The sequence below is a fragment of the Siniperca chuatsi genome, linkage group LG20 (genome assembly GCF_020085105.1).
Source record: "Siniperca chuatsi isolate FFG_IHB_CAS linkage group LG20, ASM2008510v1, whole genome shotgun sequence".
Taxonomy (NCBI): domain Eukaryota; kingdom Metazoa; phylum Chordata; class Actinopteri; order Centrarchiformes; family Sinipercidae; genus Siniperca; species Siniperca chuatsi.
The window spans coordinates 15,595,886-15,617,312 of record NC_058061.1 but is presented as its reverse complement, the minus strand read 5'-3'; the positions used below and the strand labels follow the sequence as shown (position 1 = coordinate 15,617,312).

At 45.6% G+C, this 21,427-nt stretch overlaps 1 protein-coding gene across 13 annotated transcripts in view; it reads right to left on the bottom strand.

Annotated features, from left to right (window-relative positions):
- The window catches only part of raraa (retinoic acid receptor, alpha a), a 138,361-nt gene that overhangs the window by 25,998 nt on the left and 90,936 nt on the right, over positions 1-21,427 (bottom strand). For 4 of the 13 annotated variants that reach the window (XM_044179705.1, XM_044179706.1, XM_044179715.1 and 1 more), the window contains exon 1: positions 11,830-15,558. The exons of the other annotated variants lie outside the window; for them this stretch is intronic. In XM_044179705.1, the coding sequence (XP_044035640.1) occupies positions 11,830-12,007 (178 nt within the window). In that variant the 5' untranslated portion in view covers positions 12,008-15,558. Of the gene's footprint in view, positions 1-11,829; positions 15,559-21,427 lie in introns of those variants that run through there. 13 annotated transcript variants of the gene reach the window in all.

The following is a 21,427-nucleotide window of genomic DNA, read 5'->3' as shown; positions in this document are numbered from 1 at the left end:
TGGACTTGGAGCCAGGAGGAGGTGGAAAGAACAAGGGATCAAGAGAGAAGGGAGAAAGAGAAGAGGCTCATGAGGATCTGGGAAAGAGAGGATCACCAGGGACAGGCTTTGTCATGTCAAACTGCTTCTCTCAACTCATGTTCTCCCTTTCCCCTCTCCCTCTTTCCCTCTCTGTGGACAACACAATAGTCAATCACAGGGGAATAGATTACGAGGGTTTGATCTTCTCAACTTCAGAGCAGAAGCATGACTGTGGAAGTGGGGGAGAGGTTGTGAGTGCAGCGTGTGCGTGACTCGATGAATGAGTGTGAGTGTGTGTGTGTGTGTGTGTGTGTGTGTGTGTGTGTGTGTGTGTGTGTGTGTGTGTGTGTGTGTGTGTGTGTGTGTGCGCAAAACGATGCTAAATAATGTGCCATCTTACCAGGCCGTTTCTCTTGAAATCACCCATTTAGGTTTGTCACTTTATGTACTCGTCAACATGAGTTAGAGCTAATAGTTAAAACTAGCTTGTAATTTACATCTGCCTTCAAGCCTCAGCAGGCTAACGTGCATTCCTCTACTGTACATGAAACACATAATGACAACAGTTCCCTTCATAAATTAGCTAAAAGAACCAATGTCAAGTTTTGAGTTGAAGGCATATTATTGTGGATGTAAGTGGAGGTATTTGCAGGGGTGTGGACAAGAAGATGAAGCAAGCGAGCCATTACCCTGTCACTAGTCTGTAAAAGAGCTCAATGACGCTGGGACCCAAGGGGGTTACTAGGTCAGAACAGGGGTTTAAATGGCCTTAAGACCCCTACGAGACAGCTGACATATTTACAGTAGATTAGCCAGACGTGGAGGTAAACAAGCTAGTTGCACATTTAGGAGACAAAACAGCCACTCTGACTGGCCATCGTTCATACACACACACAAACAGTATAGATGTTATTCTACAGATTCATAGGCTGAAATTGCAACACTGACCAACTTCGCTACACACCTGACCAATGACCTCTGCATAAAGTAAGGCGGCTAAATCCACCAAAGATCACAGTGGTATCTTTATAAACACGGCCAGCCACTGCTCTCCTGCTCATGTCCGCTAATGATGACTGATGACACACATTTGATTCAGCTGTCTGATGTGTAGTGTCAGGGGGCTGCTTAGTGGAAGATTTGGGCAGAGAGAGGGGAGAACGGGTGGGCGGGGAGAGGCAGACTCATTTGTCTTTAGTGTCAGCGCTAATGCAACAAATAAAAAATAAAAAGTGAGGAGCTTGTCGATAGCACCGGGAGGTTAAGTTAGCTCTGTGCTTAGGAAAAATGGCTGATGAGAGCAGGCAGAGTCATCAAGGGAGCGCAGTGGGATGTTACTAGAATTTAATGAAGGACATGTTTAGCTTCCTCGAGTATGGTTTGTGCTTTTCCCCTTCTCTCTGTGTGTGAAGTCTGTGCCTCCACAGACACAAATTTCCTGCATGGATCCCTGACCTTTCATTGTAGCCTGGGGGGAGCCATTTGATCATGACACACACACACACACACACACACACACAATTTCCTGTGATATGGCTGCCCACCAGTCAGTGGACTGGTTTTAGTGAGACAATGATGATCTCTTCCTACAGCATCAGTCTAAAAAAAAAATGAGGTCTTTCGCATAGAACATAATACCAAAAATGTATTTATTCTAAAGGATACAACATTTTTTAGCCAACTGTTTTATTGGTCGACTTGTTCAAAGAAACAGCAGCCTGTAGAGAAATACTGGCAGAGCTAAAAACATTGCTGGCTTATTGATTTTGTCATGGTTGTCATTTATCACTACATTTTTTTGGTTTGCAAATGTAAAAGTCTATAATTCTATGTTCTTCAAAGACTGAACTGCTAGAGCAGATCATTATTTATTATTTAGGAACACCTGAATAAAAATATTCTGTGTCCATGTGTAAGAGTTAAGCATGCCTCCTGTGAGTGCATGTGTGTGTGAAAAATACTAGTGTAAAAAGATGTATGTTTGCATAAACGCACAGGATCATGCCTGCTGCCTATGCACACACTAGTAAGCAGGCCTGCCAAAAACAATGAGTGCAAGTAACCTGAGCTGAGCCCTCAGGTGAGCCTGATGTTAATGCTCCCACTTCTCCCTCCTGTCCCCTTTCCCTCTGGGGTCCAGTTAACCCCGGCTGGCCTTTGTCGACTGCTACGTCTCTCTGCCTTGTGGCCCGGGCCTCATCATGACCCTGGGGGTGACTGGGTGCCATTTATTGCAACCCAGTTCCACAGCAAGTAGGAACGCACGCCTCTCCCCGTTAACTCTGTCCATTAAGCTAAGTGGGGCCTATCAATTATTCAACAGTTTCCGATGTATAATTCAAGGGATAAGGGGAGCTGTCATGAATAGCAACACACACAGGTGAAGCAAGAGTATAGTACTTTCAATTTAAAGTTGATTGTAATATTACACATCTGTAAGCCAACTTGTTTATTGTGATGGGAGGGAAGTTGGGATGGAACAACAATACTAATGTCAATCTGTAATGAATAAATAAAAAGCCAGATGTAAGAAAGTGGGCGAACAATTAGAGAAAACACAGATACGGAGACAAAATGAGGAGATGGAGAGTTCCAGGAAGTGGGCTGCCACAGGGATTATGAGAACATAAACTGATAAAAAGAGAGAAACTGTCACGCAGCATAGTGGGAAATTGAGAAATGTGTGGAAAAAAAACGTTTGAGCATCATGAAGACAGAGAAAGATATATCATTTATTTCGTTGCTCTAATATATCTTGATTTAGAAATCATACCAAATTGAAAAACTGAGCTAAAAAGAGAGCAGGAGAAGAGAGAAAATTAAGGCAGAGCATTAAATGTGCAAGAAGGCAGCTTCACAGTGCTACCGACCCTCCTCCCTCTGCTGTGTAGGCGTGGGTCCTGGGGGAGCCACCGATGTTAATACAGTTATTAAGCCTCTCCACTGAAGCCTGCTCCACCTCCCCAACCCTCGGCATCAAGGAGCTCTCTGCCTGCCAGGCAGCGGGCAAGCTCGCTTGCTTCCACAATGAGATCAAACAGTCCCAAGTAGGCCAGCTCAGGGGAAGCTAGTGATGGAACTTCCCGCTGAGCAGTAAGGGCAGGTGGGGTTGGGTCTCTGAAGCCCAAGGAGCATCCCAGCAGGCTTTACGAGGGGGGGGGGTTCAACCTTGCCATAGTTCCTCCCTCTTTAAAGTCATCTGACCAAGATTCCCATGCATCTCTTTACCTGGTGTTGGGGATTACAGCTTTAGCAACAGTATGTGCGAGAGCGGATTTCTTCTCTTGCTAGCTTCAGGTTGTATGTAGCTATGGAGGTTGATTAGAGGTGAGCAGTGTGGGGAAGATGAGGCTGGTAGCCAGGTGAGTGAGTAGCACTATGGGCAAGACTTTCATGTGCAGCCAGGGAAACCCTCTTTCAGTGCAGAAGGGAACCTAGCTGGTCACCACTGCAGCAGAGGGACATGTGTGTGAATCTAATCGCTGCATTACATCCTATCCATAATTCACACCGCCTCTAGCCAGCAAGAACAAATTTGGGCAGCCATGCAGATTGCACGCAAGGTACTAAGTAAAAAGCTCTGGTCAGCTTAAACTGCCATCTATCTGTCCTCACTGTTTAACATGTCAATATCTGAAAAGGCTAAAGCTAAAAACATGATGAGGCTGGACAGTGGAAACAGGTTTTGCCAAGGCAACTGGGCCACACACATTAAAGGGTATACTAGTGAAAATATATCGGGCTTGTATCTCATCATGACACTTGATACAAAATAAAGAAATGAAAGGAGTGAGGAACGGATAAAGAGATGGGCAAGACAAAGAAAAAATGCTGTAATGTACTAAATAGGACGGGGATATAGGTCATTCTGTACCAGACTCAATTTGCCAACACTGGCCTGTTGGCAGCCACTGGATGCAGGCCAAGGCTCCATCAGTCGCACTAGAACACTAATAATAATCAGTCACCCAGCCAAGCCTCTCCCTCTCTCTGTCTGTTGTCTCCCTTCACTTATTTCCTCGTTCTTTTCCTCCCTATTCGCTCTCCACTGATTTTTGTTCAAAGGAGAAAAGGGCAAAAATCCAGAGGCCAAAAATGACATTAAACCCCCTGAAAGGCTCCACGGAGATTATTGTTTGAAAATGCCAGCTCTCCCAGAGGCCCCCTTCCTCTCCCAGTGCCTGGGATCTCTCTCTCTGTCTCATTTTCTTTCAGCTGAGAGGTGCTGACAGCCCAGACACAATAATCCAGCTCTATTGTGGAACCGCCACAGTGGCAGCAGTGCTGTGCAAAGGTTTCCCACGTATGGTGTGAGGGCAAAGCAGGGTGTCACGCCGTAGGGGTGGCACAGAACAGCACCACTACAAGCAACGAGGTTGGCCACCAGTTACTACAGGGAGCCACACTGTGCGACTTGACAACTCTGGTTCCAACTGTTGTCACCTTTTCCATTAATCAGCTGGAGCAGAAATGGAGAGATGGGGAAAGCCTTGCTGTCAAAGGGCTCCTATACTTATGATTTTATCTCCACAAGGCACAGAGGAGGCTTCCTCTTTGATCACAGTGCTATCATTTGGAGCACCAAACAAAAGGTGTGTATGCGTGCAAATAGTAAAGCATTAAGGCAGTAGACTTTGGTCAAAACAAAGCAAAAGCACAACTGTGAAATAGTAACTAAATAAATAATATCTCTATCATATTCTTGAGCAGAACTGATGAACAAATGCTTCACTTCATTCTCTTTCCTACCCTCCCTTCGTCTTTTTACCCTACTATAAAAAGCTTTCCTCAGGTTACTGTTAAAAATCCCGTGGAATAACAGAATGTGCCCTCTCCACTCTAAGTGCTGCATGGCTGCATATTTCCCTATCAGCCCACCCCCTTCCCCAATCTGAAGGAACATCTGGGCCGGCAGGGCTTTTGAAAAAAGATGACATGGAATGAGGAATAGACAAAGACATTTATGTGTCTAGTTTCACCAAGAGAGGAGGGCCCATATCATCCTGAGGGCTTTATCTCAGTTTCTTTCCCAGTGCATTGTCTCTGGGTATGAAACATTCAGAGACGAACACCAGTAGGCCACCAACTGAACCCTACCGGGGCTCTTGGCAAATTAACTAGCAGCAAAGAGGGTTGTGACATATTTGTTTTTCACAGAACAATGAATGCTCCTCAGCATCTGACATGACCACTTCATTATTGTGATATCTACCAAGCAACTATCTCTCTCACTAACAATGGCCCAGATAAGACACTAAAGGTCGCATCAAAGGTTAGACAATACGACTCTGAAATGAAGGGGCTGCTTGATATCACAGTGCCTCCCTTTAAACACACAGTGGCTCTATTCATAACAAACAGGATCCAGTTGTTTCATTCTCTTCTCATTCACCTCTCTTAACCTACACGTGTTTGGAGCTGCTCAGCTACAGGGCATCTCTCAGTTCACACAATGCTAATATCACAAACAGGGTTACAGGGAACAAGCGGCCTGTAACCCGAGCCTGCCTCCTTCAGTCGAACATGCTGTCCTATCCATCACTATCCAGCACTACACTCTTCCTTCCCACCTCCGCCGCACTGTTGGCAGTCTATTTCATCCCAGTCCCAGGTGGGCCTTTAAGAGTCAAATGTCAGAGGCCGGGCTCCAGCCAGACACGTAATGAATATGAAGTGATTCAGAGTGGCTGTGGGAAAGAAAAAAGAGTGGCGTCCAGACAGACCTAGCTCCTCTGTCACTAAGTGAGACCAGATTGAGCCAGGTTGAGCTGGGCTGGGCCAGGATGACATGACAGAGAACCACAGAGGAGAAGATACACAATATAGATATCTAAAGTTACTTCCATAAATCAAGACATACAGAAAGGGCTTGTCTTCCTCCAAAGTTGCCCTGTTAAAGACACCAACACCGGGTATTATGAAAGCCAGGCAAATAAGGACTCCAGTTATTAACCGCAATGAGATCATCTGAAACACTCACACATCTCTTCTATCTTAGGTGCTGGCTTGCTAACTTGTTGAAAGCACAGTTGTAGCCGAGGGGACTTGTTTTTGTGTGCACAAATAAATAAGGGTAAGTTTGAGTGATTCAGAGCACCCTCTTCTTTCTTGCACGAAACACAAACATGAGCTGGGGCAGAGCGTTCTTTCTTGCTCCTTAGTTAACAATGCTGACTGAGACGGCAGCAACACGGTGCTATTTTTTGCCCAGACAGCAGGAGAACTGCCAGGCTCTTGTATTTTTAGCTAACTAACCTCTACCCTATTTTCTCGGCTGTCCCCTTCTCTAAATAGGAGGGCATTCCATTGCGGTGTGTGTGTATGTGTGTGTGAACTACTTGAGGTGTACAGAGTTGTCATCCATGTGATGTTAACACAGATCCCCAAAGGGAGCCTGGGGATGAGTGCGTTGGTGGAAGCAGCAGTCCTGTGCTGTGGCCTAGAGCTAGTGGCCTGAGAGAGAGTGTGGCAGACTGTACAGGAGAGGCAGAGGCAGGCAGTGGTCCTCCGCAACTGATGAAACAAGGCAACATTCCATGTAATCACTCTATATATAGCGGATGCTGGCAAAAGGGGGGTTGGAGGGCAGGAAATCTTGTAAAATATGAGGAAAAATTAGGGCAGGCGAGCATTAAAGATTAATCGTGACACTGACTGCCCAGCTCAGGCTTGCCATGCAGAGAATGCAACCATGGAGATGGGAAACAGAGAGGGCGAGAGAGATAAAGTGGGAGAGAGAAAGGAGTCACTTTGGGAATGAAAATGCCTTGCAGATGAATTCTGGGGTGATGAATGTCTCTGGTTCAATACCCGGATGAATTTATATGTGTTCCATTATGAGAGGGTGGGGATGAAACATGGAGATAGGGCGGAGAGATGGGAAGGGGAGAGAGAGAGTGTGCTGGTGAGCTAGCCATGCAGAGCCCATTGCGAACAAGCCATCTGTAGAGATAAGTAAAGAAGTGATTACAACAGGCCCAGCTCAATTTCTGACAGTTGACGCTTGACTGCCCCCGTAGAGCCGAATTGATTTAAATGAAGAAGCTATGAATATTTTAGAGGGTAGAACCCCCCTTTAACCTGAACTGTTTCGATCTCAGTCCCACCCGTGTGTGTGTGTGTGTGTGTGTGTGTGTGTGTGTGTGTGTGTGTGTGTGTGTGTGTGTGTGTGTGTAGCAGGACAGACACAGGGGAGACTGTAATTAATGATAGTGAGATTACAGCTCTATGTCACAATGTCTGCAATCAGCTGTCTTCTTTAAGCCCTTATGAATCAATGACACTGCCTGGATCTTTTGTCTGCCCTGCTTTGCTCATCAAAGGGGGCTTTGCAGTGTACACCAACCCTTGTTTGGGGATTTAGCATCAAACCAAACTGGTGTACAGTACACTCTGACTGATGCCTCCGGCTAATTCGCTCTACAAACATGCTGGGGCCCACTGGTGGGTCTGAGCGTGTGTTCACAAAAAAACTGCACCGACAAAAATAAGCTGAATTTCTGACACACTCAATACAGAATAACACTGCAATATGCCAACCCCAGGAGAAAATAAAAGTTGCCAGTCAGCTATAGCATTGTTTGTCTGTCCAAAAGCCAGTTGCTCTGCCGATGTTCAAGGTGACGGACCACACCCAATCATTACACTTTAAAAAAATGACTGAAGCAACGGGCACTATCAAACAAATACATGTGCCTCCAATGCTCCGGTTAACCTTGTGGCATGGTGAACATCCCACTCTGAGGGCATCTCTATTTCGTAAACGATGAATCGCATTAAAAAGGGCAGCAACAGCTCTGAAGGTTGGTGGCAAGGTGGCGTTTTGGGAGCGAGTGATGGCAGGTTGTGAAATGCTGCCCTGCGGCCTTTCCCAGGAGAGCGGTGGCAGCAGTGTTGAACTCCCTTCACCCCTTTGCCATTACAAACATACCTTGATGACAAAATGTGTTATTGATGTTCACCTGAAGGTGAAAGCAGGCGTGTTTCTGTGGACATACTGATCTCTCTCTCTCACCCACACACACACAGGCGTGCGCGCTCTCTCTCTCTCTCTCTCACTCTCACTCTCCGTGGCGTTCAGGCTACTAAATCACTGTCGCCATTGGCTGAAAGGGGTAAGGCAGACGTGGCGCAATAAAGAGCCTGCCTGACGCTTCCCTGCCCTGGAAGAACAGGGGACCTTGCCTCAATGCTGTCCATCCATCCTGCCAGTTCCATCAAGTTGGGATCAACAAAGCCTGAGGAGGAGAGGCCCATCCTCTCATCAGCCTGTCCATGAAAGCATGAACATGTACATTAAAAAGCATGCAGAAAATATTATAAGGCTCAGGGACTTGACATTAAGGGCAAAACACTGCAGTTCAGGAATATTAAGGCCTGTGCTTTGCATTACTGCTTTATGTCAACAAAGTCACAAGCTGTAATTTTACTCAAGTTGTAAGCAGCTTTGCCAAGAAATCCTGAGTGGATTGATAAATTTGGTACTTTATGTTCTGCCTTCATAGATGACCTTTTCTCCAGCTGTTTACGACATTGAAGGGAGTTCAATGTCAGAAACCGACAGTACTTCTGGCCAATTCTGTTTGGGGACAGGACGAGCCTCTCTCTGTTTATGCTCTGTTGTTTGTATTTTTCCCAAATCTCAGCACACACTTGCCAAATAAAATCTGCATGTATAAATAAAGGGGGGTGGACGTGATATTTGCAGTTCTTTCGCAAGGCCAACACCAATCTGCTGGCCTACACTAAGTCCAAACACATCACCCACAGTTTTCCATGTCGCTGCCTAACTGCACAAACAATTAGGGACGCTCTTGCAGCGCTGTCTGATGCTGCAGCCTCTCAGAAAGCCAAAAGAGAAACCACATGGGTTTGCACTTCACCAGCAAAGCTCAAACTTTCTTGCTTTTTTTCGCTTAAAAAAAAAAAAATAAATCCACTCCAACCTCCCCCTTCATCATTGCCCAAAATTGCTCCTGCACTTACAGTCCGTTGCACCGAAAAACAATAAAACACCATCTGTTTTTTCTTGGACCTCGTCTCCTGCTAGGCAAAAGTACTTCCGCACTTAAATACCACATGAGTCAGATTAAGCTACCAGTCACTTACCCCTCAGACAAACAGCGTTCGTGTCCAATAGCCCACTTGGCAGGCCCTGCCTGCAGAAGACAACCTAGCTACCTTCTCTCTGCCTCGTCTACTCTCGATACAAATCCCCGGTGACCACTTTCTTTTGTACGTGGACAGCCTGAGAAAAACAAAAAACAAAGGGCAAGAATCCTATGGACTGGTGAGCATTTGAGCCCACCTCACGCAATCCCTCTTCCCTTCATACCCCCATTTTTGTGTGTGTGACAGTCATGTGAACAAGGCCATGCACATTCTTTCATGCATGAGCCCATAATTGCTATAAGGATTCTGACAGGCACTCTGTGAAAAATCAAGTGCATTTAATCTGCATGACCAGAGCCTTTTCACCATAAAGATTCAGCATTGCTGCTCTGAATATAACCAGATTATAAGCGGCTTGCAGACACTGCCTGTGACTGGGCAAACCTGCGCTGACAGCAGCTGGATGGAAACAGTCAAATAACTAAAGTGGCAGCATCTTTAAAGAACAATAACATCAGGGATGAAGCATCCATATGATCTGGACTTGTGCCCAGCAACTTAATGGTTCCAGGAGGCCATTTACTTCGAAGATGTCACTGAGTGCACTCTTAGAGCCAGAGAGCTCGTCTGTAAAGCCTATAATGAATAGTTAGATCCAATGTGGAGAGGTTGAAAAAACAAGAGGACCAAAAAGGAAAAGCACTGAGGGGGTAAAAAAAATGTTTAGCTCCACCAGCAATCTGTTTCTAAACCCACGTGCAGAGGATCACATACCATGGGACTACTGTCTGTGAAGTTTGTATTTTAAAAAAGTACAGAAAAAGATGAAGCCAGCAGATGTTTTTGGGATTGTCTCGTGCTTTTGAGCCTGACTGGTTTGGATTCCTGCTTAAGAACTGGAGGTGAAATCTTGCTCTGTTTTGTTTTCTACCCCTATGATCCAATAAGCCTCCAAGCCACGTGATGACACTAACGGATGTTGTGCCTCTCTACTCTAGCCCCCCCCCCCGCCACAGCTCCCTGGTTGTGCACTAAATTTTTTATTACATTCAAGCAGCAAGGCAAAGAGCAGCTTTGCTACCCCCCTCCCACGCGCATGCACACACTCCCCCTGCAACTTCTCCGTTAAGCAACACAATGTGAAGTCGAGTAAGGGATCAGAGGTCTTTTCCTGGGCCAAACCCCCACAGTCTCCCTCATACGAGCTCACATGGTTTGAATCAATGCTGCCACAAGAGCTGTTTAGTGGGTCGGTTCGATAAATACTAACAAGCTCGCTTGATATTTGCTTTGAAATATGTATGCGACTTGTCCTTTTAGTCAAGAGGAATTTTTGATCTCATCTGACTTGGAAAAACAAGCAGTGAAAAAGAGGGAGAGGGAGATAGACTACAGCGCAAACATAACCATTTTGAGTGCTTTTGTTGTTGCTGCCAAACATCAGAAATTCCTGTTTAAATTTCCCTTTGTCGTGTGTTTCTATAGTCTTGAGACGAGGAGGAAATTGGCCCTTAAGAGCCTGTGGAGATTCCTGCCTTTTACACTCCTTCAGCTGTGAAAGACAACAGAGCTATCTCATCTATAAAGGCCTGGTTGAGCTTTGTGCACTGCAGCTCCTTTGAGGTAAAGAATGGGAAGGGCCTCTGTGATACTTTGTTGTTGCAATAAAACTCTCTCTTACTGCAGCAGATACCGTGTCAATAAACTGAAATCTCCCATGACTGGCGGTGGTTATTTAACCCAAGAAAAACACCTACACCGAACACAATCACCTATCCAAACTAAGTCTTACTGAGATTTTAGAAGCACCATCAGACACTGACATGCTATTTTTAGACATGACAGAAAGCCTGTCATCCTCACTCCTTGGCACATGAGCCTACATATATTAATTTCTGGTTGTATTTATTAGAATTTAAATATTTATTCTAATATTTGATATATGTCTTTTGACATAAACTGTTATGATAAATATGTGATTTAAACATTAAACTGTAGAATTCGATTCTTAGGGCACACAGTGTTGTAACTGTGTCTCCAGCCTACCTACTAAATATAAATCACTGGTTTAAAATACATTTAATTAGCGCAAGGCCTGATTGGGACATGGAATAGACAGGACTGACCAGTTAAGGCCTTGCTGCTCAGGAACTGTGGCCTGTGGGTGCAGCTCTCCAGATTACCAGAGGAACGGAGGGATAACACTGGCAGGAAAGTTTGATCTGATTAACGCTGGCATGGCTTGCAAAACCTTGTTTGTATCAAGTGCATATTTCAGGAACGCAAAAGCTTTGGATAACGTGGCCTGGATCAAAGCGATCCAAAATAATAATAATAATAATAATAATAATAAATAACCCAGCCTGGGCGCATACTGAGGCAGGAGAGAGAGCCGAAAGTGGGTCAAGTATATATAATGCAGTTATGAAGCTCAGCAATGGCGATAACATGGAACGCTGCTTGGCACATATTATAGGGTTTAAATAATTGCGATAAAACAGGGTGGTAAACACGGGAATAAAAGCCTCATAATAAAATTAGAGTCCCAACTGTCATGTGATCTAAAATAACAAAATGGAAAACGCCGTTTATATAGGCTTTAAATGTGTGCACACACACACACACACACACGAACACTGAGGCTTTAACTTCCCCAATTAGTGAAATGAAGTTGAGGAGGCAGGAAAAGGCACCTACAGTGATTGGAGCCGTTCCAGTGCTGGTTTCTGATGGACGTGCTGTAGGGATGGGGCGCTCCCGGCACCAGTCCTTTCTCTGGGATCAAGCATCCTCTGCTCTGGTTGTAGTAATCCATCATTAAAAACGGGTTCGGGCTGGGATTCAGTCCCACAACGTCCACACTCTCATACATCATACGAAGCAGGACGACAGCAGGGGACTATTACCAAAAAACGAACTACTGTCGCGCACGCAGGAACACACGAGCCTTGTGGTTTTCAGCTCGCCACCAGCAGAGGTAGAAACTGAGGGGGCCAAACGGGGGGAAACTGCATTAAAATCGAAGGAAAAGTGATAAATCCGAACACAGCGGGAACATTTGAACATTTGGCATCTTCTTATAGCGCCGTATTGATCGAAACCCAAACCGAGGAGTGAATCAGCGTCTCAGATAGCCTAATCGGCTGCGCTCAATTTGAAAACATGTTTTAAAAGAACAGTCTGCATGGTGTCCAACGCAAGAACGCCGCTTGCAATATGCACAGAAAAAAATAAACCGAAAACGACCCGAACAACTTCAGCAGAATGTATCGGTCCTTTCGGCCTTGCTCAAACAGAGAGCAACATTGGAGGCTGTATCCACACCATAAAGAGAAAATAACCCGAATAAAATCCCTGAAAAGACAACACAAATCTCCCAGTCCGTGTCGACAACACAGGGAAATTATCAATGGGATGAAAGCGCAAATATCAGAGAGGACATTCCGTCTAGTTGCAGTCTGTCCTTTGGGTTACGGTTGGTTGTCCCGTTTGCGCCCGACGTGGGTGGACTCCTGTCAGCCCCGTATATGAACCGGTCTCCCTCCGTGCTCTGCAACAACGGCGGCGGCTTCCTCGGTCAGACCCTGCTCTCCGATATCCAGTGTCGCTTGAAACATGCAGCACCGCCTTGTTTGTATTGAGAGAGAGAGAGAAGCCTAAATCGTTCCCACACCAAATCGTGCGGCTATCATGTTCTGCAAAAATGTGACAAGGCACAGCAGCTGAGGGCTTTTGCTCCACCTCCAATAGGCTCTTTTTCTTTTTTTTTTCTTCCTACCCTCAGTCTCTTTTCATGCGTTGCTCCTCCTACGTTTAACCCCTTCAGGGACGTCAGCAGGGAGGGCGCCTTCCCTCAAATTTACGTGCGGGGGCTTTAAATAAGAATGAATCTGATGACATGATTAAGTTATATAAGCTCAGTAATGAGCCTTTCATATCTTTTCACGGAGTTCATGGACATAATGAGTGCTGCTCCAGACTGTATCTTTTTCCTGGAAGATCCGGTCTATGTTCTCACTCTTTATTTGGGCTCCTCCTTCCAACTAATGTGACCCTTTCCCCCATGCTCTCATCAGTCCCTACCCTCCGATTTTTTCTCCCCTAGCCCTGTCTCCCTAATTTGCCTAATGCTATGCGGCTGAACTTTTCTTGAACCCAGGGAAGTAGGCAGCCTCACCTCCTGGTGACCCACTGGCTGACTCGGATTCGCCTTTCTGGCTCGCTCTCATCCCACATTATTCAAGGTTTCCCACCTTGTACACTCAGTGTAACACCATTACACTTTGCCTCAAGTGCTGCCCAGAGAGACGCCTCAGTTCACCAAGCACACATAAAGCAACGAAAGTGGCAAAGTCACCCAGTCACAGTAACTGACTCAGAGTGTAGGTACAGCTGGAATAAAGTCCAGGAAGTTGTTTTGCTTCAGAGTTGCACCACCTCCCTAATAAAATGTTACCCCACCTTTACTCTGCAACATTCCATGCACATTGTTGCAACTTGTTATGCGAACATGCAGCTGTGTCATCCACCAGGCTTGAGTACATGCCAAAGCTATCATAGCAGAACTATAAAGTCATGAATATTTCCTTTTCAAAGTCAGGTGATGCAAATATCAATGGCGAAAGAATATAGTGCCAATTAAGGTCACAGTCCCACAAACACACCCAAACTTTTCACAAACACGTCACCAGTCCCATGTTGTGGTGATGACAGGGAAACTGAGCTTTTAAAAAACATTGACCTGTGATTGTCATGTGATCTGGAGTACAGCTGTTGGCTCAAGTTGTCTGCACAAGCTCAATGGTAGAGATTAAAGCCAAGCACTCACTAGATGTAATTTTGTTGGTGGACATCTCGCATTACCTTGACACTAGCAAGAGTGAAAATTTGTCTCATTTGACCTCTTACAATAAAAGACCACATATGAAAAGATCAAACATGTTTGACAGGATGTCCCAGACAAGGTCAAGAGCAGTTTCTGAGCTGCAGATTCTGACAACTTGTCTATGACGGCAAAATCACCTGTCCCGTCCCATCATCTACTGGACATGCGATCTTCAACATTTTTCTTCTGTTTTGGTATCTCAGTGTGGATGTGAAACTTTTCAAAATGGACCTGAAAATGCCCGTGCGGACCGAAAACATTTCATACATAAATAGCCTTTTCAAATATATCTGCATCAATGTGGACATGGCCAAAAACCTGTGTGACTTGTGTTGTAATCTACACCACTGCCTGAACAATACCTCTCCTCCCCCACTTTCCCTACACCTGAGCCACAGGCCACAGCTGGGGCTGACCAACAAGGTTTTTGCAGGGATTATCTGCATGGAGCCTGGCAGGGGGGCTTGGCCTGCTCCGCCCCCACTGAGTGTGACACTTATTTAATGCAGGCCCCAGTATGTTTATCCTGCCTGATAAGAGCCCAGTGTGCAGGCCTGGGCCACGGCGACCCCTTGCTTGCACTGATAGCGGAGCCACACATTCCTTGACAGGATTAGCCCTATGAGTAATGGCTGTCAGAAAATGCTAATTTTCCAGGCTCTGTTTTCTTCTCCAAGGGGAGAGCATTCATCCTCGGGTAATACCCTGTGATAGCATAGAACAAGCTAAGAGATAACGGATTGTTGTTCATTGCTTATTACGGAGGGGGAGGGAAGAATACAAGATTATACCTGAAAAAAGGCCTTTCCCTGCAGCTTTCTAACATTTATTTTTAAACAAAAAAGTCCCTTTGTCATCCTTAAAAAGGGCTCAATATATCCAGTTGCCTAAGATGAAATAAATGTGGTATTTTTACATTCACAGGACGGAACAGTGGTGTCCGGTCTGTAAGTGAAAGTGACTCGTCACAAACAAATACAGACATGCATACACATAATATGAGTATAAGTGCTCATACACACACTTGACAATTGGTGCCACGAATGTAGGGGAAGAGAGTGGTCTGTGGTCTCCATTGCATCTTCATGACAGTGTAAAGTCCAGGTGGCTGTTCTTGTTCCAGCATCAATAAGCGCCACACTCCTGAGAACATGGAAAAGTACTCTGGCGGGCAGCAAAGCCAGACAGAATGAGATTGTGTCTCAATCCCCTAACTTCACTGAGAGGCGAGTCTTGGGCTTCAAAGTGTTGTTGTATAAAGTCCAGGCAAACCGATGGAGGGGCCTGATTAAAGCACCATTCAGATGTGGAGGCTTTGCAGAAATATATGGTTATGTAAGTGCAAATAATAGAGCAATACCACGAGCGGTAAACAGCGTCCTTGATTCGGAGCAAAGCCGGAACTGAGAGTCCAGCGGAGAGATGGGGGGAGAGTGGGGGAGAAGGATTTAAGGAGGGAATTCAAAGAGTTTTATGGGCAAGGGTGGAGAGGAGATTGCTGACTGGACCTTGAGGGTGTCAAACTACTTTTATTGCCCCCACTCTCATTCTTTCTTAGCCCAATCAGGGCTGTTAGGAAGCAGTAAAAAGTGTTCCCCTTGCCATTCCTCCTCCAAGGAGATGTCCAGGTCTCTGTCACAGTGTGGGGCAAAAACATGCTGTCTGCATGTCAGCAGCATTATCCCACAATTGTGATGATCAGCACCATAATCACCTCCACGCCTACTCCTACCACTGGCATGGCCCCAGCAGCCAACTTCCTCATGCCAGGATCACATCTCCCCTGGGTGCATGTCAGCGTGTTTTTGTGTGTGCGTGTACGCGCAGAGGTGTATGTTTGCTTTTAAGTCTGCCTGAAACTCCACCGACCTGTCTGTTACCACTCTGTTCCCCTTACTGCCATTACTGTTTCTGTGTGTATTTGTTTGCACAGCTGGTTTTGTGCAGCCCATACAGGCAGCACCAGCCAAACCCAACAGCTGTGCTCCTCGACAGTGAGCCAATGTGTAATGAGGGCCCGACCCTTCGATGTGAGAACAAGCTGCAGTTATCGATAAACACTGCCCCGCTTCCACCTCCTTTCTGTCAATCTACTGGATACACACACACACGCGCAAAGCCTGACCCAAAGTTAAACTGTTCTATAGATCTCTACATCTGTGCTTTGCTATCCTCAGTGTGTGTGCGTCTGTGTGTGTCTTTTCTAAAAAAGTCCCTCGTAGTAGCTTCAGGGATTTTGTGAAAGCTACCCCCCCTATCATTATCCCTTTAATGTCCCTCTGACAGCAGATTCCAGCATTTATGGTACAGGCCTATATCTGCCCATAAAGCCTTTTATTGTTTAGCCCAACTCTATGGTGGCCGTAACCTGGTTTTCCCATTTTTATGAGGACCTTCACTATATCACAGGGGGGAGGACAAAGCTGCCCACCATCGGTGTTTACCAAAGTATGGGCTACTCGTAAATCCATCGTGGCCAGCGGCATTCTGGAAATACCTCAGCAGAGGGAGAGAAAGAGAGAGAGGAGGGGGGAGGAGACATAGCTTATTGTACAGCTTGTAATCTCTACGGCCTTGATTTAGAGAGCACATCTCCGCAATGATCATTAGGTCTATGTTCCTTTGCACCGAGTCCATCACTCAGCAAATCAAGGGGAAATTGCTATGGATGTTACCCTGGAGGAAGGATATCTCAATATCAGTCATTCCGGACTTGGAATGGCCCCCATTAGCTGTCAGAAACAGGGAGATGTTTAGTACAAACGGATGGACACACGGCTAATTCTATTAAGAAAGACAAGAGGGACAGAAAATTAAGCACAGTGACAAGGAGCAACCAAGAGGGCAGGCAGATGAGAGAAGAGACTTTAAAAAAGGGTGAGGAAGTTTAAAGAGTAAAGAGGGATAAACAAATCAATGGGCTGTGGTCAAAAAAAGAGGGCAGTTTGTTTTACAAGTTCGCCAAGGTATTTTCTAATAATGAAAAGATCAAGATTCTTATATAAAGAGAAGTGGTGTTTGCTGAGCGTAAAGATCAGTGGGCTAGAGACATCTGGAGTACAAAAACATTTAGGAATTAGAAATGATGGTACAGAGAAGTAGATTTTAATTAATTAATCAAAGAACTGCAGATTTATACATTCCCAGTTCTGGTATTTCAGCACTTCATGCTGAAAGTAGACGGTATGTCAGTCGTGAATAATGTGAGTGCAGTTGTTTCATGTGCCATCTCAGTTACACAGATTACAAAATTAGTTCGATGTTGTTTCCATTGTCATTTTTACAAGGAATCCCAGCAATTCTTTGATGAAATAAAAAACTGAAGCAGATTTTTAAAACATTGACAATGGGGAAAAAATCTACTACCTACCTAACTAACTAAAGAGTAAGAAGCAGGCATATAGTATAGTATGAGGTGGCTAAGGCAAAGAGATTATCTTCTCCAGGAAAGCACAGAGGGAGAGAAGAAAAAGCAAAAAGCTCTGCCAAAACTCACTCACAAATTGGCATTACTGATGCAATTACAACTCAAGTACATTCTATTTATCTATGTATGATACCATTCATTTCTCCATTCCTTGCATCCAGGTTCTTGACCTCAGCCTTGCCCTTGTGGCAAAAAGTCACTGAAAAAGTCAGCTGAAGTGAGAAAATGAGGGAGCGAGGAAAATATAAAAAAGCCATCTTCTCATCAAAAGTCTTTTAAGCTTTGATTTTGCCCATGTTGCCTGATTCGAGCCGTTTCATCTCCCTCTAACCGAGATCTTAGGCACTGCTGTCCGGGTGTCGAGGCAGCGTGTTTAAAAAGCAGCTGCTTTCTCCCTCTCCAGTTTTTGAAGTGCTGCAGAGGGCCGATTTCCCGTTTTCCATTCAGAAGTGTGATACTGGATGGGATATGAGAGGAGGTGGGGGGGTTAGTGGTTCGCTTTAAGTGGATTGCCCTCAGTCTTGTTGTGCCCAGCCCAAAGCATTATAACGCCTTGGCGAGTGACCTCCACTTGAGTGGTGCCCCTAACACCGGCGCCGGGCAGGGCATGCTGATTGTTGTGCTTAGCACAAAGACCGAATGTGTGCCACGAACCGCGCAGAGGTTGGATAACTGCAGGCTGAATGTGCACTCAACACTCATCCCAACAGTTGTGTGTGCACGTGTGTGTGTGTGTGTGTGTGTGTGATACAGCTCTAATCCTGCCCTTGCTCATTTATAAAACTGACTGCACTCTCCTGGGCACACGTGCTTGCTGCATTCTGCTTTTTATGGTTTTAAGTGCGTGTATGTCTGTGTTCGTGCACATTCCCGCCAAGCAATGTGAAATGTACAAAAGCGCCGAGCTCGTTCAGATGTTAATGAAACATGTGAAATCCCCTGCTTAGCCAGCAAGTTGGGAGCTGGGGACAACAAAGGCCCACGGGAGAGCAACAGACTGCCGCGGCTCAGAGCATGACAAATGCCCCTGCCATCGTCACCACTGTGGCCCCTGTTACCCTGCCTTTAATAGGGAGGTGGGGGGAGGCTGGCGGTGGGGGATCTGCCTCATTCTAACCTGGGGAGGGGAGCAGGAGGAGGGTTAATGGAATGGATGACTCCGCCACATTAAAAAAGAAGGGAGCAGAGCGATGAGGGTGAGGGAGGAGGAGTCATCAGCATTTCAAAAGATTGGGGCGCAGGGAATGTAGATGGAGCAGCTACTCCCCTCTCTCTGCCATCTCTCACCCTCTGTTATTGTCCACCATACACCCCATCCCACCCCACCCCACCCCAGCCCTAATGTGTGCGTATATTTATGTGTATGAAAGAGAGGTGTTAATTGGATGAGAGGCAGCCCTTTTTAGTCCCAGAGGTGCGTATGGCTCAACTTCATCTGAGAGCTGAGGGCAACCCTGACAGTGAAAAGTGCCCCATCAGAGCACAGATTTTCATTGCGCTGTGGTTGTTTCTGCAGTCTAAAGGTTTGCTCAGCTTAGCCACAGGCAGCAGAAAAGAGGCTCGTCCTTTGTCAGGCCCAGACAACAAACCCAGAGAACTGCTGTGAAAATTGATATCAAACTGTCAAACTTTTTGCCCTCAGGCCATGACTTGTCCCGCCCTTGATATTTAGGCAGTAATGCAAAAATAAACACTGGGGGAAACATGACCAACATCAATTGGCTTATCATATACTAAAATATGCATCCGCATCTCTCAACACAGTGCAACTGTTCTGTTGTTGCTTAACAATGTTACACATATCCTCGCAGTAGCAATGACATGACTCTCACAGACTAGAACATTTAAAAAACAAATCTGCATTGGCAAGTATTGCTGTCAAAGAGGTGCAGAAGTGAGAGAGTTAGGACAGAGCTCTTTCCATCCATTCAATTTCATAGGGAATAAGTTGAAAATACTTTTCCCCCTCTTATGTCGACTCACTTTTATGTCAGAAAGCTTGAATAAAAAATACTTTAAATTATCCACCTTTGCAGTTGGGACTATAAACTCAGCACTCCATCTGTGACAAAACTTCCAAGAGTTAAAAAAAGCACAGAAGGGCTTTGGACTGATATAAATAAAGCTCGGCAGTCACTATGGCTACCCAAACCATCTGTGGTGTGAACCCATAGAGAGGGGGAGTGTCTCAATAGTAAGTAAATGGGCTAATACAAAAAGTGAATGGCTCAGATGGGCAGATCATTAGCCGGCCCATTCTCTGTGTGATACCAGGACAGGAGGGGGGGTTGATACATGAAAAAAGAAGCCTGATAATATTTAACCAGTGGAGATCTATCATCAATCTGGACCCCCCACCACCACCACCACCACCATCATCAGTCCCCCCCAGCCCTGGCCTATTGTCATTAAGACCTTAGCTCCCTTTCACTCTTTATTCAGTATTTTTGAGCCCTTGTTCCGCCTTACATGCCCCCTCTGAACTACATTACTTTTCCCACTCAGTGGTGAAAGGAGAGGGGCAGAGTTTGGGTTTTGCATGCATTCTCAAGCGCAAACTACAGGCTGAAGCATGCACGCCGTCACTTTCTCCCCACATACTTGCGCACACACTCTTTCTCTCTCCTTCTGTCTCCACACACACACACACACGCACACACACACACATACATACATACACACACACGGTAACCCTGTGGGCATTGCTGGGCTCTTTGAATGAAAAAGAGAAGTAATTTATCCGAATCATCGCCGCTGCACCTCGCAGCACCTTTTAAAAACACTCTTTATTCCTTGCTAACGCTAAAGCTGCACCTTACTGACAGCATGATGGAGAGCCCCATTCTGCCTCCCTTTCTTATTCTCTCTCTCTCTCATTCTCTCTGCTGTCTCTGGAACTTCTCCTGTCTTTCCATCCTTGCTGCCAACAGTCCTTGCAGAAAAGTGAAGGCTAAGCTTCAGTGACAATGTAAGAAAGTGTAAGTCTGTGTGCATATGTACATCTGTCTGTGTGTGAGTTTCTGTGTGTGTATCTTGGGGTGTTTTGGCATGGATCCATGCGTATCAGTGTTTGCATGTTTAATCGGAAAAAAAGGTGCCACAGTAAAAGGTGTAAAAAGGTGCAGGGGGGGAAGTTCACTGATGAGCTTGCTCATGTAAGGAGGTGAGAAAAGGAGTGCCAGGGGCTGCTGGGAGGCCTGGCATGTCGGAGCTCATCAGGAGTTAACAAAATCATTCTCCCGGTCTTTCACTATTTCCACTTGTCCCCTTTGCTCTGTACCTCTGATAACATGAACAGCCAATACTGCACATTTCAACCTGCAGAGATGCTGCTATGCTGTAGTATCAATACCCTGCTCATAACATACACATCTGTCAACTGTATTATTGCTGTAGCTTTACATCCAAGTCTTTAGGCTCTGCTCATCAATCATGTTAATCTTAGCTTTCATATGTCTCACTGATGTAATAAAGTCTGACACCTTGGCAGACCATACCATGTAAGATGTGTACCCATGTAGCTGTGACATCCCCATTTGGATTCTTGCATTTACATTTAGCGCATGTCATCCCCCTCTCTTATCCCCCCTGTTTTGCAAATGTATCTTCAAACGTTGTTGTGTTTGCAGTGAAGAAACAAGGGATGATGCATATTTCATTTAGCACACAGCTAAGCGTCCGGCTGTCTAGACTGTGTTTGACCAGGAGTGTGCACGCACTCAGGCCTGTGTGTTTATCTGAGGTAGTCTCTATGCAACCAAGCAGACATTAACAATAAAATCTCTAACCTAGTTGGCCAACAGCCCATCTCTTTCTATCTCCCTCTCTCTCTGGATGGATCATTCAGATTTGGTCTAATTCAACCAAATATCTGGGATGGGAGGTGCTGCCCCCTCCACCCTTCTCCTCCCCGACACCACCTCTCACCTGCCTTTAATAACTGAACCAAATTCCTGTGTTAGCGCTTGACTTATCTTATCAAA